The sequence below is a fragment of the Musa acuminata genome, chromosome BXJ2-8 (genome assembly GCF_036884655.1).
Source record: "Musa acuminata AAA Group cultivar baxijiao chromosome BXJ2-8, Cavendish_Baxijiao_AAA, whole genome shotgun sequence".
NCBI lineage: Eukaryota > Viridiplantae > Streptophyta > Magnoliopsida > Zingiberales > Musaceae > Musa > Musa acuminata.
This window is the reverse complement of record NC_088345.1, coordinates 4941417-4962456: the sequence shown is the minus strand read 5'-3', so window position 1 is coordinate 4962456 and position 21040 is coordinate 4941417. Positions and strand designations below refer to the sequence as shown.

Below are 21040 nucleotides of genomic sequence, written 5' to 3'. Positions count from 1 at the left end.
GATCCTACAAATCCGGTTCGGGTCGGTTAAATAGGCCCGATCTAATTATAACCGTTGGATCCGAATCACGCACGTATGAGACACACGGGGGTGTATCGGGGGTTTTAGAGCGTGCGGCCTTCGACTGAAGCCGATAAGGCGTTTCGTTCCCTCTTCTCCCTCTCGGCGCCTCTGTCCCTCTCGCCCGCTCGTTGGCGAGCATTAATGGAAGCAATCGGGTCTCGTTCTTTGCTCTCGTTCTCGTGTAATCTTTGGTAAGCTCCCTGTGTTTTCCATTCAGAACGATTTGGCAACCCACGGCTTGTTGCGGAGTTCTTGGTCACCGAGATTCGTGATCGATTCGACTTGTGTATGTGTATTAGACGAACCGTAGTCTATGTTTCTGATGGAGTTGGGTTTTCCGTGAAAATAACCATTTTTTGTTCGAGGTCGCGTGGTGGTGTTTCATACTGGAAGCCAGTAGTTCTTTCTTTCTTACTTTCTTTTCGTTTTGATTTAATTTGTTTCAAGGTTCATTCTTATTCGCTGATGTTTTGTTTTGGTTATATGGACAGCACTTTCCCTTAAATGTTGAGCTTTGTAACGATCTCTTGGATTTATCGTAGATAAATGGAATAGATTTCCCAATCCCTGTAAAAGTTCTTTGACCTAAAAGTTATTTTTTTGGTATAATCTCCTGGATTGTCATAGAAAAATGGAAGTTGTTTTCCTTTAGCCGAAGTCAAAATCTTAACTTGATTTTGTTCCTTTGTTTCTGTAAATAATATTAGTTTGTTATAATAAAAGTTCATTTTTTGTTTTCTTCGTGTCTCTAGCAAAACAAAGGTACTTGTGATTGGGAGTTTTCGTCCTCTGGATGTCAAGACCAAAAGAAGTTTTGAGATAGTTTGTCATGCCATGTTGACACCGAGAAAGTTCATGCAGAGGAGGAAGAAGGTGGAAATTTTTAAGGATGCCGCTGATGAAGCTGAGCAGAAAAATTGGAGGAAGTTGATGAAGGAGATAGAAGAATTAGGTTCAGCTGTGCCGATATTGAAAACCCAGAGGGCTAAAATGGATGCACTTCCTAGAGATCTTGTTCTCGGTACCCTTGTAAGATTTAAGCAGCTAAAGAAATGGGGCCTTGTCAGTGAGGTATTGGTCTTTCCACCACATTTCGCAGAAAAAAATTATTATCATTTTCTGTTCTCCTTGGAGTGGATTTATGTTGTCATATATATATATATATATATATTGTTATTAAATTTACTCTAAAATGAATAATAAGCTACACTTCAGTTGCAAGAACTCTATTAACATCATTTTGAGGTGTATTGTGTGCGATATGATTGTTTATCTTTTAGATGACTTCGAGGGACTACTATTATGTATATGTCTTTACTCAATTATTGGAATCTGAACTGCATCCGTGATCCATTCTGAATCTTTCATGCTCACAAACCCTCATGTCAGATTCTAGAATGGCTTAGAAGTCAACACTGGTGGGATTTCAGTGAGATGGATTTTTTGATGCTTATTACGGCTTATGGGAAGCTAGGAGATTTCAACAGAGCAGAGAGAGTTCTAAAGTATATGAACAAGAAAGGTTACTCTCCTAGTGTGATTTCTCATACTGCCTTGATGGAAGCATATGGGAGAGCTCGTCAGTTCAGCAAAGCCGAAGCAATATTCCGTCGGATGCAGTCAGCAGGCCCTGATCCATCACCAGTGACATATCAAATAATTCTTAAAACTTTTGTTGAGGTGAGTTTTTGTTTACTTAAATTATTTAATTCATACTTCTTACGTGAGTTCAATCAGTTTTTGTTGGCATGTCTATCTAATTTTATAGACAATCAGGGTTAATTTTATAGGCAATCAAGTTTACAACCTGTAATTAGTAGCAGCAATTAAGTGATACTACCAACCATGTGGTCACAAATTCATTAAAATATATTCAGTTTACGGTGAGCTTGTATGAGTCAAGCTGACATGGTGAAATTGAATTGCTGAATTTGTGAGGGTTCAAGTTCAATAAATGGGATTAATTTGGGTTAACCTTTTATGTTGTGTTGTGATCAGGTAGATAGGTCAAAAATCTGTTTCATCATGTCATACTTGTTGGTTTCTGGTGTGTGTAAAGGGTGGGTAACTCACATGATCCTTGTCCTGATCTGACCCAATTAGACTTTTTTTTATTAATCTGGTATGCTGAATAGTCATGTTACCTGTATCAAGGTGGTTCAGTTAAGATTTTAAGTCTTGATGCGATTATTAAGCAGGTCAAATTTGTGCTAATTTTATTATGCTATATGCATATACATTAATTACTACCTTCATCTGAAATACAAGAAGTGAGTTCTTTTTTTGTTCTAAACATTATTGTTCAACTTTAAATCAGTTGGGCTAGGCTTGTAAGTTCAATGAATGAAGACTTTGGCCTTTGTTTCTGGGACAAATTAAAGAAAGCATTTCTTCTACATGCAAAAGTTAACATTCCAAATTTACATGAGAAATATTCTATCACATTTGTCTTTTAACAACTGGAATCGGTGTGAATATTTTTTATTAGGAGCATGTTGATACTAGTCAACCCAAAAATGTATGAGTTTTAGTTGCTTTGCACAAATATGAAAACTGTCGATTGCTTGGTTCACTGTTACCAGTATATATTTCTCATGATCGTAATATTCAATTGTTGTCTTGTTATACTCATATAATTTCTTCCTATTCATGCATATTAATTTACCTAATATCCATGTTTAAGTTGAAATAACAAGACTTCCATTATTCTTCCACCAATCTTCTCTGTGTGTAATTTAAGACATGCCTTGCCATGATATATGATTCTCTTAAATGATTAAATGTTATTTTAGCATGACAAAAAAGTGGCTGTATAAAGTACAGTTTTGTCTATATTCTGGGAGGAAAATTAAAAGGATTTCAAGATCCAATTCCACTTGAACAGCACCTAAAAGAAACAAATATGAATTACCAACAATGTTAAGTTTGATGCTTTCAACAGTTTTCTTGTATGAATTTTATGTATTGGAGTGGAAGAAATATCGAGTTACATACCATCTGCACATGGATTTTGTCATTTAAAATCCATGCATCAGGATGTTATATCTGTGATCCTGAATGTTGTTAACTTGGAGTATGCCATATATGAAATTGGATTGTCATAACATAAGCTAATGGATGGCAGGGTGACATGTTTAAGGAAGCTGAATCTGTTTTTGAAAGCCTTTTAAATGAAGAAAGATCTTCTTTTAAGCCAGACCAAAAAATGTTCCATATGATGATTTACATGTATAAGAAAGCTGGGAATTATGACCAAGCCCGTAGGACATTTGCTCTGATGGATGAGAGAAGAATACCCCAATCTACTGTGACATATAATAGCCTGATGTCATTTGAAACAGATTACAAGGAGGTCTCAAGAATCTATGACAAGGTACATTACATATATTCTGCCTGCCTTTTCTTTTATCTTTTCAGATATCCTTGTGTAGCTGATCTTCAGCCTGTATGCTATTTTATATTCGGCCATTTATCAAGGTTAGCCAATGGTCATCAAACTGCACAGAAAATTAGCTTTGAAAGTAGCTAATCATGCCTTTTTTTACAAAAATCAAGCAAAATTTGAATGTACCACTTGTCAATGTCCAAGTAAGATATTAATTAGTGAAAGTCTTATACAGAAACATATATAGCTGGATATATGCAAGTAGCAAATATATCAAATGAAAGAAGAAAATGTAAGGATAATAAGCAAGATTTATTTCCACAGGAACAAGGTTTCCTCAAAATTTTCTGCCTTAAATTTTCTCCTTTCTCTGATGGCCTTGGATTTGCCGTCTTTTTTACTAGTGAAATATTTTCAAGGATGAATTCTTTATGACGATTACCGTAATGGCATAGCCAAATGACAAATGATCTACTTTATTGGTTGCTAGTACTTAATATTTTTTTTCATGTGATGAGAATAATGGAAATTCATAATAGAAAATATATTAGCTTATTCACACCCTGCAACGGACATGTGATTACATTCTAGCATGTTTCAATTTATATTGTGATCATCACTGAAATTCTAAAAGTAATATCCCATCCAGATGCAAAGAGCTGGAGTCAAACCAGATGTCGTTAGCTATGCATTGCTTATCAGTGCTTATGGAAAGGCCAGAAGAGAACAAGAAGCATTGGCCGTTTTCGAGGAAATGCTTGATGCTGGTGTCAGGTGATCATTTTTCTTTTGTGGTTATTGTATTTCCAAATTTTATGAACTTTTTTCTCAGGTTAATTGATATGTTATCTATATAATTATCACTTTTAATTATTAAAATATCAGTTCATAATCCTGGTTATCAATACTCAAAATCGAAGTCTTCTGGATTCAATAGGTTGAATCTTCTTCCTTGATGAAGGCATTATTGGGCACCATGGTAAGGTTGTCAAATACTGAGTCACAAAAATAACTTATCCGCAATAAGGAAAAGATCCACATATTGGACTTAGCGAGAGCCTTGTCCACTGGGCCCCTTTTAGTGTTTCTTGATTGATAAGTTTTGTACTTGTTATTGAAATAAAGTAGTTTAACTGATTAATGATTTGGTGTCATGCATGACTAGTTTGATTGATTGTAGATAGAAGTAATCATAGTAGAAGTAAATGAATAAAAGGATAGCTGAACTTCCAGTGGAAGTCTATAAATGACTAGTTTGCTCACAAGAAAGTCTTCTTCCATTATCGTCCTTGCTAGATAAGTAAAGGATAAGAAAAAAAAATCATTTTGATTTGTATTCTTAAAACATTTATCACATTTATATTGACTTTAGTTTTTCCAAAGCCAGCGACTAAATGATGACTATTGGTACTATTATGATTATAAATTATATGACTTGGAACCTTCTGGTGGTCACAACAATCCCTGCGAAAGTGTCCAGAGTATCTGAAGTCAGACAGAAACCACAAGTTGTTAGTCCATGATGGACAGTGCACTCTGAAGGCAAACAGTGATTAATTAATGATCAAAGGATGAAAAGAATTTATTTGATTGTACACCTTCTCAAATGTCTGTTGGCTATAATGGAATTCTCTCTGGGACGAACAATGTGTGCATGTTGAATGGCTTGGCATTTAGTGGTGGAGCAAAAGGCTACAGATTGGCTATAGGGTGCATTGAAATGTGGGTGATGATGTGCCTGAATTTTGAATGAGATGTTTCTTTGTTGTTTATTCGAGTTATTTAGTAAAACATCAACCACGCAGATCCTGTTTGTCCTATATTTCATATTGGCAGTTGATCCTTTTGTTTGTTTTTTTTCAGGCCAACACGGAAAGCATATAACATCTTGCTTGATGCGTTCGCAATCTCTGGAATGGTAGATGAAGCTCGGACAGTGTTCAAGAGTATGAGAAGAGACAAGTATAACCTTTTCCCTTCTCTACTGTAAACTTATCACAGAAATATAGCTACATAGATTGTATTACTAATGTCTTTATAAAATATTGCAGGTATGAACCTGACTTATGTTCCTATTCAACAATGCTATCTGCTTATGTCAATGCATCTGATATGGATGGAGCTGAGAAGTTTTTCCGTCGTATTAAGGAAGATGGTTTGAAACCCAACGTTGTTGTCTATGGGACACTGATGAAAGGTTATGCAAAATTGAATAATCTTGAGAAAGTAATGCGTGTATATGAGAGAATGCGTTTGCAAGGTGTTGAAGCCAATCAGACCATCTATACAACAATCATGGATGCCCATGGCAAAAACTCTGATTTCGGAAGCTCTGTAATCTGGTTTAAAGAGATGAGTGCCCATGGACTCCCACCTGACCAGAAGGCAAAAAACATCCTTCTATCTTTGGCCAAGACACCAGAGGAACAGAAGGAAGCCAACGAGCTGGTGGGAAATCCTTCTGTTAGTTTACATGATTCACCAAAGGACAGTCAGATCACTGAGTTTGTTGGTGATGATGAGCATGGAGAGCAGCTGAAGTGTGCAAAAACAACCAATTCTGGAAGAGACCTAACTGCTTTTGGTCACTTGGTAGTAAATGCAAGCAAGTTTACTGATCTTGGCAATGATGATGACAATGATTATGATGATGATGATGTCGAGGAGGATGAGTACGAGGAAGAGAAGGAAGAGGAGCATACTGATTTCATTATGAGTTCTAGCGTACGACTTTGAAGTAAGAATCACACATTATTTGTGGACTACCTTTCTTCAAGGCGTATTTAGGTTCCAGTGATTGTAATTGCATAGGGGTTATGACACCGTAAGCATCCTGGAGACCCTTCTCGATGCATCGAACTCCATGTGACAATAAGCAAGCATCATGACTATGTTATCTCATCTCAAGCATTCATTGATGTCAAAATGTAAGCTGTTTATTCTTTGTCTATGTGCAATGAAACTTCTACAGGGATATAGCTGTGTCATATCACTGAGGTTGGTCCTCAAGCTCTGCTTGGATGTCCCTCTTTGGCGTAACTTCTGTTAAGTGAGATGATTGAAGGATATCAAATTGTTACACTTGATGTCATATCAGTGAAGCTTATGGGACCAGAAGCATTGTGTGCAATGTTCAACTGCGATCTCTTTGTTCATAGACAAAGGATGTCATCCATGCGACTTGTTTCATCATGAGTTAGTACTATGATGTTGGTAATCTATCAAAGAAGGATTGTAATTTTGGATAGGGTGATGGTGATGGAGGAGAGAACACTGAAAGCAAGAACAATGAACTAAACCTCAGCTGATCCAACGAAGAGAGTTTGCACATAAGGTTGCGATTTACATGTAAATCCTCAAAAGCCATGCCAAAACTACGAGAAAGACAACACGGGAAGAAGAAGAGGAAGAAGGAAAAGAATGAAGGCAAGGCGCCGCAAGCGCTCGAAACCGAGAAGACAACACAGCCAAGCACTGTGAAGCCCCGATCGAGACCGCAGTCGACGTCTCGAATGGATCCGAGCAGTACTCTTCCTCGTGAATCGTGTCGAGCGCGGCCGCCGGGCGGGCTCGCCTCCTCGCGCCGGCCACGGGCCGCCACGGCGCCACCGCCGAGAACGGGGCCTTCGCCGACCGCGGAGCCCCTCGCGCCGCCTCGAAGAAGAAGGATGCCAACTGCACTCCGGCCATCTCCTCTCTTACGTTGCTTGGCTCGCGCTTGCGCTTGTGCTCCCGGGACTCCTACTGACTTGCTCTCCCACGAAGACGACGGGAGGATCTTTATAGCGACGTGGTTAGCTTAACGCCCTTAATCGATCAATTTATTTCCAAAATTGCCATCACAATTATCAACAGGAGACTAAAAATGGGGGTAGGGGTAGTTTCGGGACATGAGAAATTTAAGCTTCCTATGAGCCCACAGCTAATATGACTTGTGTTCTTAATTCTCTAAGCCTATTATTGGGAGTCAAAATAAATCGAAGGCTCGGTTTGGAGGGATTGGAGGAGTCGTTTTCCATTTCGTGGCTAAATTTGGCTGAAGTCATTTTGACGAGTCCAATTTGGTCTCTCTCATAAATTTATTTATGTTTTATATCACCCAATTGTTATCTATAAGATCTATAGATAAGAATCATCATAGTATAGTGCATTAATACGGTATCGACGCATGGCATACATCTATGAATCTAAAGGTTGTGAGTGCAATAGGAGTAGAAGTGGACAGTCCAAAGATAAATTGACCGTTCATCACGAAATCAAGGGTCCACACGCACTCCCTGTTAGACCACATGACAAAGGTAAGCAGCGTTAGTTACGCCCGTTGACGGTCTGTTTGGTTCCACTCACTGCCTGTAAGAATAAGAACGCGGAAGTTGAATGATTCGACCGCCAAAAAGATCCTTTCTAGGCCACTTAATCGTCCCCTTGACGTTCGGTAAGCTCACCGTTGACACGTCCTCTCTTGTTTTATGGTCCGTCCAAAGAGAGCTGCAGAGTCGTCCCGGTTCGTCTAGACCGGCTTGTATTTAATCCGATCGGTTCGAATCGAATTTAACCGACCGACGAATGGCGGTCTGATTTAACATACCCGCATCAGGAGTAAAGCGTACGGTCAGCAAGACAAAATGCCACGAAGGCAAAAGATTAACGGTTTGGATCATCTGAGTAGCTGCTGTCGGAGGATCATGAGTGAGGGAAATATTTCTCGACATTAAAGGACCCTAAAGCCATTCCAGCCCACCAAAACAAAAAGCCTACGGCTGAGTTGGGTCTGGGCCGGCCCATCTCCTTTGCTCGTCTCCCGCGGAGCGCCTCTCTTCCCTCTTCAATTTGGTCTCGAGGCGGAGTTGTCGATTGGAAGCCGAGTGCAAATCCTAGAGTCATTTGAGAGGGCAAGAGGTACGCTTTTGGTTTTCGATAGTGTATTGGGTTTTTTTGTTGGCTACACTATAGTCATCGATTGTGCAAATCGAATAGGGTTTTAAGAAACTATGGGAACCGTGGTTCGTCCTCAAAAAAGATGCGAGTGTTGTGTGTTTGCACTAGGGCGCTAGGGTTTTGAAGGAGCCAATAAAGTTCTCGTCTGTCTTCAAGAAAGATGTGATTGTGGTGTGTTTTGTTTTGTTGTTGTTTTTTTGCATTCTGTACTACGATCCTTGATTGTGCAAGGCGGCTAGGGTTTTGAAGAAACCATGATAATTCTCATTTTCTCCTCAAGAAAGATGTGAATGTGTTTTTTTGTGTGCATTCCTCACTACAATCTTAGATTGATCAAGGCTGCTAGAATTTTAAAGAAACCATTTTAATTGTTTATTTTGTTGTCAAGAAAAGATGTGAATGTGGTCATGTAATGTTTCGTATAAATTGGTAAACTTTAGTGCATCGATGTAGAATCAATTCCTTAAAAGATCCAAACCATGGTAGTCTGATGGTTTTAGGTGCTTTTTTATTAGTTTTAACAATAATGTGCAGTTTTTATTGTTGGTTGTGAAGCAGATGCTTCTGCGATTTTATGTACTGTCGAATGGGTTCCATAGAGACAACTTCATCAGTTCATAATCAGGAGAAAGGTCTCTCCTTATCATTGCCTCGTTCTTTTCTGCACTTTCTGGAGGAAAATGGATTGGACCCATCGATTTATGCCATGATAGAAACAATTCCACGCTACATAAGGTAAGAAGAAATAGTTGTCCTTATTGACTAACATGACTTTGAATTCTTGTTCCATCTGAGCAAGGAAGTATCTTTACTAGCATCGTCGGTATCATGCTTTTCATTTTTCTTCTCATTATTCTTTTAAATATTTATCTACTATGGGCTACATATGTTTCATATCAAAAGGGTAAAACCAGGCTGTGAGTCACAACTTGTGGAGATTGAAAATGAACTCAAGTGCAGGCTTGAGAAGGTCTCGTGGCTTTCAGGGTTTTATGCCATCCCATCTCAGATTCAAATTGCTGGTTCTAAGGCATATCGACAAGGAAAGGTAAAGTGAAAACAGTTCCCTTTTTCATTCAAATTTTATATGCATACCTTTCAGAGACAGACGGAACACTTTTACTTTTCACCTCTTTGTCATGCTTACTGAATATCTCGAATGTCATGTTTTCTACTGCAATTGTAGTGAAGACTTCATGTTGAACTGGTGTTTAGTGCCATCATTTTTGGAGGTTTTATTTGACTGACCAACTTATTTTGAAAGTTCAGTGGGATTTTTTATCTGTTCTGGTTCTCACTGATATTATTACTTATCTGGAGTTGTTTTATATAAGACCCTGATTTTGGATTGTTCCTTTCTTCAAGGACATTGAAACATTGAGTATTGCAAGGATTAGATTTCTGAGGATATAAAATGCCAGAAATGAACATTAAGTTGAAATTTTACAGCAGATTGAAGTACCCTTCAGGCCTTCATTATGGCAGACAATTGCGAATGATACTTGCGGCCTTATTATAATCATAAGATAAGAAGGACAATATTTGTTTATGCACATGCATTTTTTGGCCTTGTGAAAATGGCAAATTGAACTGAAAGTGCATATCTAAATATTTATATATGTTTCTTCTTTGATGGATGACAAAGGAACTGAGTTGATCCAGATTCGTTTAAGATATCAACCTAATGTTAATTTTTTAGACCTGCTGAAGCACACCAAAGTAACATCCTACTTCAATCACACTGCAGGTGACATCCTATTAAACTCACACTGAAATATTCTGTTTCTTATCTCTGTTATGGATAGTCATAGATGCCATGATGTTGTTTTGTCTTGTATTGATGATGTGGTTCTGAACCTGTTATTATTTTATTATTTGGGTTCAACCTTTATGTCGTGTCTTTTGACTCTTTTATCAAAACCACCTTTGTGAAAATAATTTAGTCAAAATAATGGCTCCACTTTCTTTGTTTTTCAAGACCCCATGATAATTGATGAATAATGAGATAAAATTTCAGGATTTATGGTATTGATGTAGGATTAGGGGAGTGCAAGTCAAATATTTGCATGTAACATCAATGGTTGCAGCATTGATGATTTTGTATGCCTTTTGACTCTCTATCAAAATGAGCTTTGTTTTGGTTAAAACAGTGCCTCCCCTTTGTTTCCCATGACTTCAATTGCTGAGATAATGAAATAGAGTTTTGGGATTTAGAGGAATGATCTAGGATTAGTAGAATGCGAGCCAAATATTTGCATGTGACATCAATAGCTAAAGCTTAGATGATTGTATATATAATATTAAGTAATTAAAAAAAAAATCACAAACCATATCTACAAATGCAGGAAAGCCTGATGGATTCTGGTATTAGAAAAATCAGAGTAGAAAAAGAAAGAGTCGAAGGTAGTTAGAGTATTAGCCACTGCTGAATTCATAGGACATCCTCTTCGATGCATGCTTATTTGTTGTCACAATCAGATAAGTGGAGCATAAAAGTGGGAATCTGATCAATTGGCAAAAATTGTTTGGTAAATTAGGCCAGCCATATATATACCGTAAGTGACAACCTCTTTTCTTTTTTGACAATTTACCTGATTGCTGGTGTAGACAGCAGCAGATGTGTTGTTAATTAGCTAGCTAATCGCCAAATTTGTGAGGTTCCTAGTGATCTTTATTATTGTCATTAGATTTTATAGTAATATCAGGCTTCTGAACATCAGATCTCTTCTGAGCTGGTATCATATGGTTCTTATTGTGGCCGGAGCTCAATTTGAACAAGGTCTCTTGGGTTTTCCAGTTGATGAACCAGTTCCTTCAAAAGTACTTAAGCTAATTTAGTCTAACTAATTGGCTTCAGCAAAAGTACCAGAACCCAATAATTTGAATTGGATTTAAAAAAATAATAATACAATTAAGAAGGGGATTATGTCTATTTATTTTGAAGAAGGTACTATGTAAATATTCATGCTACTGCCCTTGCTTTTTCTTCTGTTTGTATGTGATCTTGTAATCATAGTGAGCTACATAATCTAATTTCAATAACTACCACTCAGATCTATGGGATGGATGCAGCTTCAGGAGCTGCTGTGTCAGCTTTAAATGTCTCACCGGCAGATCATGTTCTTGATCTGTGTTGTGCACCAGGTACTTAGCTTTATGCTTCTGCTTGTGTATCCGGATAGTTTATGAGTTATACAACAAAATAAGATTGGTTCCGGCATAATTTGCTAATATTACATGTTCAGCTGCATCTATGTGCTTTTTAAGTTATAAAAAAGCTTGCAAATATTTTACATGTCCAATAATTTTCTATATCGCATGGAAATTTATATTAAATAAAATGAATATAATATTGCAGAAGTTTTAACTTCATCAGGTAACTACTTATTTATGAAGCCTAGAGTTTTTCTGTCACTTTTGTTTCTTTATGGACATTGTTGATAGTTGGTACATTATAAGTTTAATCCATTGAATTTATTGTACTTTGCATTTGATGTTGGATAGACATTTTAATCTCTATAGCACAAGGAAGTGTGTACATTATACATACATACACATACATACGTATATACATAAGTTACTGGGTGCCTTCAATTAGCTAGTTTTCCTGTGGCTGTTAAATTCTTTTTCATGTTCAATGAATCCTTATCTAATGTGAGATATACTGATGCCAATCTGCACCTCCATGGAAACTTAATTGTAGAATTATGGATAAATTATTATTGAGAATGCACTAAGAAATTAGGTCATACATGATAACTGTCCACTGTCTCTTATTTGGTAGGCCAACTGAGCAATTAATATGCTAGTCGTAATGCACTTGCATGGTATCTAGAATTCTCGTGCATATTTTCTATCATGAATCAGATGACTACATGGGTGTCTTTGTTGAGAATTAATGAAAGAACATTTTTTATCAAATCAATTTTATATTTAACTATAAGTTCATATGATGCATGGAAAGTTTTTCCTAAGTTTGTTGTTTGTTCTTTTGTTTTGACCGAATGATGCTTGATTACAGATTAGACTAAAACAAAAAGGAACAAGTGGCTGGGTGCTTTCTACTCTTTTAACTTAAGCAACAACTTATATTTTCACTTTCAGGGCAATATGCTTGTTTTTAGTTGTAAGATGGTGTATATTGACCCTCTCCAACCCTATGTTGGGCATGGGAACCTTCTGCACTGAACCATCATTTTTCTAACGGCAATAATCTCAAGTTTGTAGTTGTCATAGTTTTCATAATTCATTCTATTGCGAGTTTGTAAGGTTGCAAGTACATGCTTCTTGAAAAGCAACCAGTCTTGTTATTACAGTGGTCCAATTCATTCAACTTTGTTGTCAACTAGCCTGGTTGATGAACGATAATTGTGACTTTGGACCAGAATTTCTTTTGTGGTCTACATTTCTCATTTAAAATTATTATTATTTTTATTGGTTCCTTGTTGACTTGAAATTTCAGACTGTATATGGTTTTAATGATGGGACATTATTAGCCATCTTTTATGTTTTAGATGCTGACCCAGTTAGAACATGATCTTTTGAGACTTGATGTACAAGATCACCATGTTCATTTTATGCTACTCTTTTATCTACTTTACTGGGCAAACTTGACCAGATAATCACTGGCGGCAGACCAGGTCATATTAAATTGCTTAACCCTGGTGTAGATTTGGATGATCATTGCCCACACATGCATTAATTGGTTTTTCCATAATATTATCTGTAGCAAAGTTGATTCCAAAGAGTTGCTATTTTTGCTGTTTTCTATGTTTGAGTTGGTCTTTGAATTCCTCACTTTCATCTTTTTAGCCAGTGGATGCAAAATTTATTGTTAGGACTGTACAACTTTTTGGCACTTCAACTAGTTGTGTTATGTCAATTCAATGGTTCTTGCCTCTTCTTGATTCTTCCAAATAATAAATACATTCCTTATGAAGATTAACTTTGTTGATATTGTTCATCACCATTGAACAAAAGGCATGGGGTGTTGAACAATGCAGCAATTTTTTCGTTTTTTCCCTTTATCCTAGGCGTATTGAGAGAGATGGTAACCTGAAATTTCAGGTCTAGACTCACATTCTCAATCTTATAAATTTATTTGATCAGATAGGAGTTGTTTGTTCATATCTGGTAATGTGCATAAATCCAGTGTCTTACAAAATTTTGGGTATCCTCAGTTTGGTTCTGATAAGTTTATTAGTCTGGGGTTTGTGTCCTAAACGGATATTATATGATAACAGCTGTACTGTATTCTGAATGATTCCTTAGGACACTGATACTTTGTGGTTTTACTATCTTGTTCTCTCTAACGAGGATAATGTCTAATGGATATGAGACAGTTCAAACTTATAATAAAGTTGTCACAAATGTGTTAAGTTTGATATTCTCTTCAAACCTTTCATGAATTGGCCTTGTTTGGAGCTTGTTAGTTGTCAGAGTCAAATTTTCAGTATCAATGAGTCGATTGGCTTAGATTTCTGTATTTGGTTGTTTCAATTGGTTATTTTCTACAAAGGTTAGTACATCTATTCTTTTGTATCATATTTTATGTAACTTTTTAAAATTTTCAACAGTATTCTTTAGTTAAATATTGCAAACATGAAATCAGTTTTTCTCTAGGAATAGCTGTGTTTTATTGTTTGAAAAATCTGGCAATTCTGTCTTTGACTTGACCTATATGAACTATGAAGTATGGTACTGATGAAAATTGAAGATTTTGCACTTTCAGTTAGTTTTGTCTTTTAAAAAAAATCAGTAATGTCCTGACTGTTTTTGCATGGATTTGTAACTTATTTTGTGAGACTGTTCCATTTCTGTCAGGTGCCAAGCTGTGCATGCTAGCAGATCTTCTTGGTAACTCTGGTTCACTGACTGGTGTTGACATTGCAAGAGCCCGTCTGGCAGCCTGCCGTACAATGTTGCAAAAGTATTCCTTGGGAGATCATTGCCGGCTTTTTGTTGCTGATGGAACATCATTCTCCCTCTTGCCAGTGAGGTCTTGCATGGAAACAAAACCATGTAATGAAATTTGTTGTAAATAAGTATCTTCTCGTTTAAGCATATAGCATATTGACTAACTTAGGCAAACTTGGTGTCGGAATTGTCACAGCTTTGAGTGGCAAGAATGACCCTGATATATTTGCTGAATGGACTGCCAAGAGATCATGGAGAGATCGAAAGAAAGCTGCCAAAGCAGGAAACATTGCTGATTTAGATCAAATTAAATCAACTTCACCAGAGCTAATTTTCTATGGCAGATATTCCGGGGTTGTAGGATTATGCAAAAATGAACTCTTTAGTGCAGTAGATGAACCATCATTTTCTGGCTATGACAGGGTATGCTTTCCTAATGTTTTCCAGAGGACCTTTTTTAATTTTTGTGGTCTCCTTGGTACCTTTTGGTGTTCCTAGTTTTTATGTCTCAGCACTACAGGATCAACTCTTTAACTGTAATGATAACTTTCAATTTTGAACTTGATCAGTGGGAATGTACACAGATATTTATATAAATAAAGCTTAAAAAGCTAATAGAGACTCAACATATTCTTGTCATTTTTATGACATGGATTGTTTGCTTGTTGAGATGCATGTTCACTGACTTGAATGCCACATCGATGTTAATCGGTGACTGTTTATTTTTGAAGCAGGTGTTTTGTTTAGTTGCGGGGCAATAAAGTGCTGAATGAAATTGGATAAAGTCATTAAACTAAATAACATTGGTATTATCTAGTTGCTAAGGATAGTTTCCTGGTTAATTTGCCTACTTTGAGTACTATCATTAACACTGGTTTTATTTAATCAGTCTATGCATACAAAATAACTAACGGGTTAGTCACCCAATCCTTCCCTCAAGAAATGAGAGAGAGAGAGAGAGAGAGAGAGAGAGAGAGAGAGAAGCAGTCCTGTCAGGAGATGGGATCACTTTTGTGCCAAAAGATCAGCAGGCTAGAGGGAAGTTAAAGTTAAAAGGAGAAAAATGGTCGCATTTGTATAAAAGAGCTTGTGACTCTTTTGTTTGTAGTTATAATTTAGGTTAATTGGTCATTCGCCATAGTGCTGATAGTATCTTAATCCAGCAAGTAAAACCTATGTTATATGATTAATATAAATGTGTGTGATGCACTAATGTTTTTGGGAAATAATCATTGACATGAAAAATGGAATTTCTTCTGCTTTTTGAGGAAGGACTAAGCATGGACTATCAAGAAGATTTTGGAACTTGTGTGCTTAATATTGAGGATTTAATTGGCATGATGAATTATTATTTATCTAACTCTCTTGGGCTTGATAATTTTCTCATTTTCACTACCAATTTGTTATTGGTTGAATCTAAGCATATTAGATACTTTTGGTCATAAATTTAGATGGAGGAAATTTAAATATTCGGTAGTTGAATTTGTTTGAAAGTTTTAATAAAGCAAGATGTTTTGCTAACTGCTTTCTATCATAGTTCTCCATCTTGATTTGTATTTGCTTGTATTTCTAATATTCTCCATATCTAACATTTAAATATTAAATGTTTCTTTTTGTGTTTCCTGATGACCTTGCCTTTGTATATATGACTGTCAATTGGCTGCATATGTAAATTAAATCATTGTTTGTTCGTACTTTGTTTAGGTCCTCGTTGATGCAGAATGCACTCATGATGGATCATTGAAACACATCCAGAAGTTCGAGGATTGGGGATGGGAAACATTAGAACGTCGAGTACTTGATGCTAAAAGAACAGACTCTTTGCTCCACCTTCAGGTACTTATTTTACTCACCCTGGACATGCAACTTGGTCTGATTCTTGTGTGCCACATCCAGATTATTTGGTGTAGTTGGCTTGGTTGTTCAATTCTCTAGTTAGGTTTTGATTGTGAAATAACTCAAGTTTAGTTCATGCACTTGAAACTCAAATCTGACTGCAGTCTACCCAATCTGATATAGTTGCAATGTAGAACAAATCTACTTAAGAGTGCACCCAATAAAGTACTTACAGGTTTGAGGTTTTGCATTTCATATTTACTACGCGGGTAATTCTAATAGGACTGAACTTGTTGTGAACCTAACTTTACCAATTTTAGCTTTAATGATATTGAAGTGGGCTAGGGTTGGATATATGAATTTTGAGGTTTGGGACAGTTTTAGTTGTAAGTTAGGGATTTATGCTGTTCAGCTGGTTTTTTGCTGATCCTGTTGGTTAATGGAGTCACATATGTCTTTTGGGTTTGTTCTTTTGTGCAAATTTTCACATATATTCTCATTATTGAGTTTGAAAAAAAATGCATTTAGTGATGTTGATGATCTCCACAATATAGTACACTGAGTAGCCCTAGACAGACACAATATTTTCCATTTTTCTAATTTATTTCAGTAATAGATTTTGTTCATTGTGCCTGTTGAATTGTTTAATGATACTTGTGTTTCCTAGTTGGCTATAATGTAGCTTCTTGGTTCATGGGAAATTATTGTAATCCAGCAAATTCAAATCGCAGAATACATTTAATTGTAGTGTCAATATGATGTTACCTGAAACAGGACATATTATCGACTTCATTTTTGGAGATTTTTTCTTTTGTGTTCATTACTATGGCATTGAGAGAGAGAAATATGATATGCAATTGTTTTCCCCATGCAGTTACAACTTTTGACAAATGGTTTCAGATTGCTAAGAGTTGGGGGAACACTCATATATAGCACTTGTAGGTGAGTCCCTAACCATAATTTTGTGGGGCATGAAATGATTCTTAGGAGCTACTATGGAAAGACTTATCTATTTTTATCTATAATTTTCATGTATAGTCAGCATTTGCCAACCATGATCATGAATAATTTCCATAAAGAATACCTCTGGGCCCTGTGCTATTGTTATATTAATGAAAATTTTCTTAGATGTAACTGCTTGTGTTCATATTATTCAAAAGTCTGTTTTCATTCAATATGCTTTGTGATGGAACCACTTTATCAAGGGCTTGTTTGACTCTTCTATACAGATAGATGTCAGTTTCTTAACTGACTTTCTGTTACTTTTTACCTGTTGGATACTGCAAATAGATTAGAGAAAAATGATGGTATTAATAGTATTATGTATCAATTTTTATCCACATGAGAAAATTTTTTTTTCAAAGATTGCTGGTTCCACGTATCCACTTTTTTCACACAACACAAATATCTAAACAAGATATAAATACAATTTTGATATTTGTGATTGACTTATTGATCTAGACTCACACAGATAGTCAAATGTTAGTCATATTATATATGTATTAAAAGTTTTATATGTTCATTATCATAGTTTAGACTTTGAAGGGATCTTTACAAAGTACTTGATACTCGTATATGCTTTATACAAATGAAGACTTAATACCATTAATTGAGGATCTAAATCAAGGTTCGTCGTATCGTGGTATACCCCTCGATATGGGCAGTACGTATCAGTCCGACATGGTACCGGTATGAGCGGTACATATCGGTTTGTCAGTACATAACACCGTACCATATGTTGGTATATCGGTACAGTTCGATATGTACTATACCAATGGTCGGTTGGTATACCAGTACGGACTAGTAAGGTGAGCCATGATCTAAATATTAGTCAGACTAATATATACCATTTGATATATACTGGTATCACCGAGAACCATAATCAAAACGTATCGCTTTCTCTTGGTATAGCTTTTCTAGAGGGTATGGTTATCATACATCTTGGTAGCCCTTGTAGGTTTCTTGTCTTGCTTCTACATTTGTCTCGAAATACCTTTCTCTGTTACATTCACCTATCTTTTTTTTCTAGAGGATTATAATCATAGACTTTTCCTCTTCTCTCATAATAAATTTAAGAAATTAAAAAGTGGGACGTATGGTAGTGTAGAGTATTGACTTATTTGATTATGTGTTCCCCTGAAGGTTATTTTAGTGTTTTGTCTTTTTGTACTACAGTTATAGTTTTCATTCTCTGACCTTTTCTTTTATATGTACAGTTAATCTTTAACCTTAAGTTTTGATGTTCAATAGCAATTTAATCTACCATCTTAAGAAATATGGGCTTACTGTACAATGCATACAACATATGTTGCTGTAATTTTTATTTGCCAAAACTATGCTGGCTTGCTGCCTCTTCATGTAAAACTGCAACAATATACCTTTTTTCGTTGGCGTAGATATTTCTACACTAGCTGCCTACTAAACTTTATCTCTTAGAATTTTTTCTCTTGCTCTATCTGTCTCATCTTGGATCATGCATATGTTTCTTCTCGTCTCTATAAAATCTGTGTAAATAGCCTAAGCAAGAAGATACTAGCTTTTTTTCTCGTGAACTGTTACTTTGCTACCGTAAGAACAACTTAGTTTGAGATTTTTTTCATCTTCTTTGCCCAAAATGAACAACAGATTGTTTTGCTTCCAGTTTAACAGTTGCCCAAAATGAGGATGTGGTGAAGCAGTTCCTCTCAAGAAATTCTTTAGCTGGTACTTCTGTTGCTGTTATATCTCATTATGGTTTCATTATATTATCCAGTGCTCCTTGAATTTACATGAACTATAATTTGTATTGTCTTCATGACATTTTATATGTAATTATTTTAACATTTAGATGTAATCAGTATGATTGCATTTCGATGTGCATAAACTGTAATAGAAGAAACAGAGGCGTTTTTAGGGTGAAAGATGGATTTCTTAACTGAGCATGTAGGCTTCAGTCTGCGGATCGATCAATTTTATGTTATCGTAATATTTAGCTACCATCTAATGTTTATGTTGATGAATTTTCCAGACACTGGTATTATCTGTTGGTTTGTACTTGTACTCTTAGCACCAATGAATTTCTAGGTTTGGACAGTTAAGACAATTTTAACATAACATTAGCAAGTAAAAACTAGAAAATTAAGGGTTTCTGCCATGATGGTTCAATGATGGAGTATTGAATAAGAAGGCTTGAAGGCATAAAATCAGTGTGGAGACTGAGTGGTAGCATAGTTGGCGCATTAAGTAGGCAACGTTATCTGGATTGAAGAGGCTTCACGACACTGCCTACATGATGATGAGCTGGTCGATATAAATAACCTGGTCTGCTCACTACTAGTGACTTGGCTTACATGTGTTTGTTTATTATAGTTATCCATTCTGCCCAAGTTGATGTGTCTCTAAGTTATAGAAAACAAAGCTAATGATTTTTGTTTATTATACTATATAATATTTAGTAGTAGTGTGTGATTCATTTCAAGTTGAAGAAGTTAATTGTTAATTTGTTCTACCTGTGCTATAAATGTTGCCTCTGGTGTGGGTTTCTGACGGATTCATTGTGTTTATCCTCTTATTGGAAACTAGTACCTGAGGGTTGTTACCATGGCATCGGTCTTGATCTTCACATTATTTCATGTATGGCTAGTTAAAGTTGGCTTGATGATTGTTTGTTTTTTGCTATAGCAGAATATATCATCTTGTGGAACTAAGAAGGCAATTAACAACTATTTTGAAATGTCATTTTCATCATCTGGCATTTGTTAAAATATTTGAAATACTTTGGTATTGTATTTCTATTATCACTAGAGTTTCTTTTAAGTATTCTGCAAATCTATTTGATCTAATTAGGTCACAGTTGTTGCCTTCTTATCTCATTGCTATTAGTTTCAATCCTGGCAGAGCTACGACATGTGGAAGCTTCAGCCATCTGGCCTTGTAGAAGTGGAGGAATTCCGAATACATTACGCTTTGACCCGAAAACATCCCAAACTAGTGGGCTATTTATTGCGAAGTTCACAAGATTGGCAAGTTGATCAAGGTTTGCATCCTGTCCAAATGCTGTCATCAGACAGATGTCAGTCTATGATTTATGGTTAATAGATTTATAGTGTGCTTATCTTTCTTTTTGATTAAATTAATACAGCATACAAAATTCTATGTTAATTACATACCAATACACCATCTTTACAGCATTTTTATGATTAACATATTTCATAATGATATTACAACAATAACAAAACCATAAAGTAGTGTGCTTATCTATAGATGTTATTACCATTTTGATTTTCCAGTTGGACTGATCATAGAATCTATTGCACTCAGTCATGCTTTAGTTTATCTGATCTGCTAGTTCCACTGAGCTATTCAAGTTTCAAGCATATTCATGCTAAGCTGTGGTATTTTAACTTGTAGGCTCATGAATTCCTCCATGGGGATTCGAGTTGTTACCGCAGAGTTACCTGTGATATGATGCAATGCAATGTATGGTTGAGGATGTCAAAGTTATCTGTCATCCACGCAGAAGCAGCATTTTATTAAGGATATCAATCTATGGGTGCTTCGGCCAGAGCACAATGTAGTCAAAGTTATAACCGGTTAGCATGGATCCTTGTTTTTGCACCACCCTGTCTATTAAACAATAGATGTTATTGATGCCGTGTGATAACTGCATCGATCCCATCTTAGAAGCATGACAGGATGATTGAGATGTTAATGCATGTGATAATTGCTGCTCTGGCATGTTGATGATCATTATTCACTGGCTTCAGCGAGAGATTCTTTTTTGCCTCTCCAAGTGTTTGCTGCTTTGTATCTCAAGTCTTGCATTGCCTTCTCAACTGGATGTCAGCGAGGAGTTTCTTGACACCCTCATTTACTCTTTCATGCATTTATTGTACATTTAATCACACAATGTATCTTTTGGTA

General features: G+C 36.2%; 2 protein-coding genes across 4 annotated transcripts; both read left to right on the top strand.

Moving 5' to 3' along the window:
* The first annotated feature begins 99 nt into the window (after positions 1-99).
* Positions 100-6422, top strand: LOC135618833 (pentatricopeptide repeat-containing protein At3g59040-like). The gene is made up of 7 exons (XM_065120140.1): positions 100-254; positions 816-1134; positions 1453-1743; positions 3188-3436; positions 4098-4222; positions 5312-5410; positions 5500-6422. The coding sequence occupies exons 1-7, from the start codon at positions 205-207 to the stop codon at positions 6182-6184; spliced, it is 1818 nt and encodes a 605-aa protein (XP_064976212.1). The 5' UTR covers positions 100-204; the 3' UTR covers positions 6185-6422.
* A 1786-nt stretch (positions 6423-8208) lies between these two features.
* Positions 8209-20902, top strand: LOC135618832 (multisite-specific tRNA:(cytosine-C(5))-methyltransferase trm4b-like). Of its 3 annotated transcripts, none has more exons than XM_065120139.1 (11): positions 8209-8347; positions 8945-9121; positions 9347-9434; positions 11440-11530; positions 14210-14407; positions 14499-14725; positions 16007-16138; positions 17013-17080; positions 18780-18841; positions 20015-20153; positions 20528-20902. In XM_065120139.1, exons 2-10 carry the CDS (start codon positions 8961-8963, stop codon positions 20146-20148), a joined length of 1161 nt encoding a protein of 386 aa, XP_064976211.1. In that variant the 5' UTR covers positions 8209-8347; positions 8945-8960; the 3' UTR covers positions 20149-20153; positions 20528-20902. The 3 variants fall into 3 exon arrangements, with proteins under 3 accessions (XP_064976211.1, XP_064976209.1, XP_064976210.1); XM_065120137.1 differs by having other exon boundaries at positions 9290-9434; XM_065120138.1 differs by having other exon boundaries at positions 8310-8347; positions 8921-9121; positions 9290-9434.
* The last annotated feature ends 138 nt before the right edge of the window (positions 20903-21040 follow it).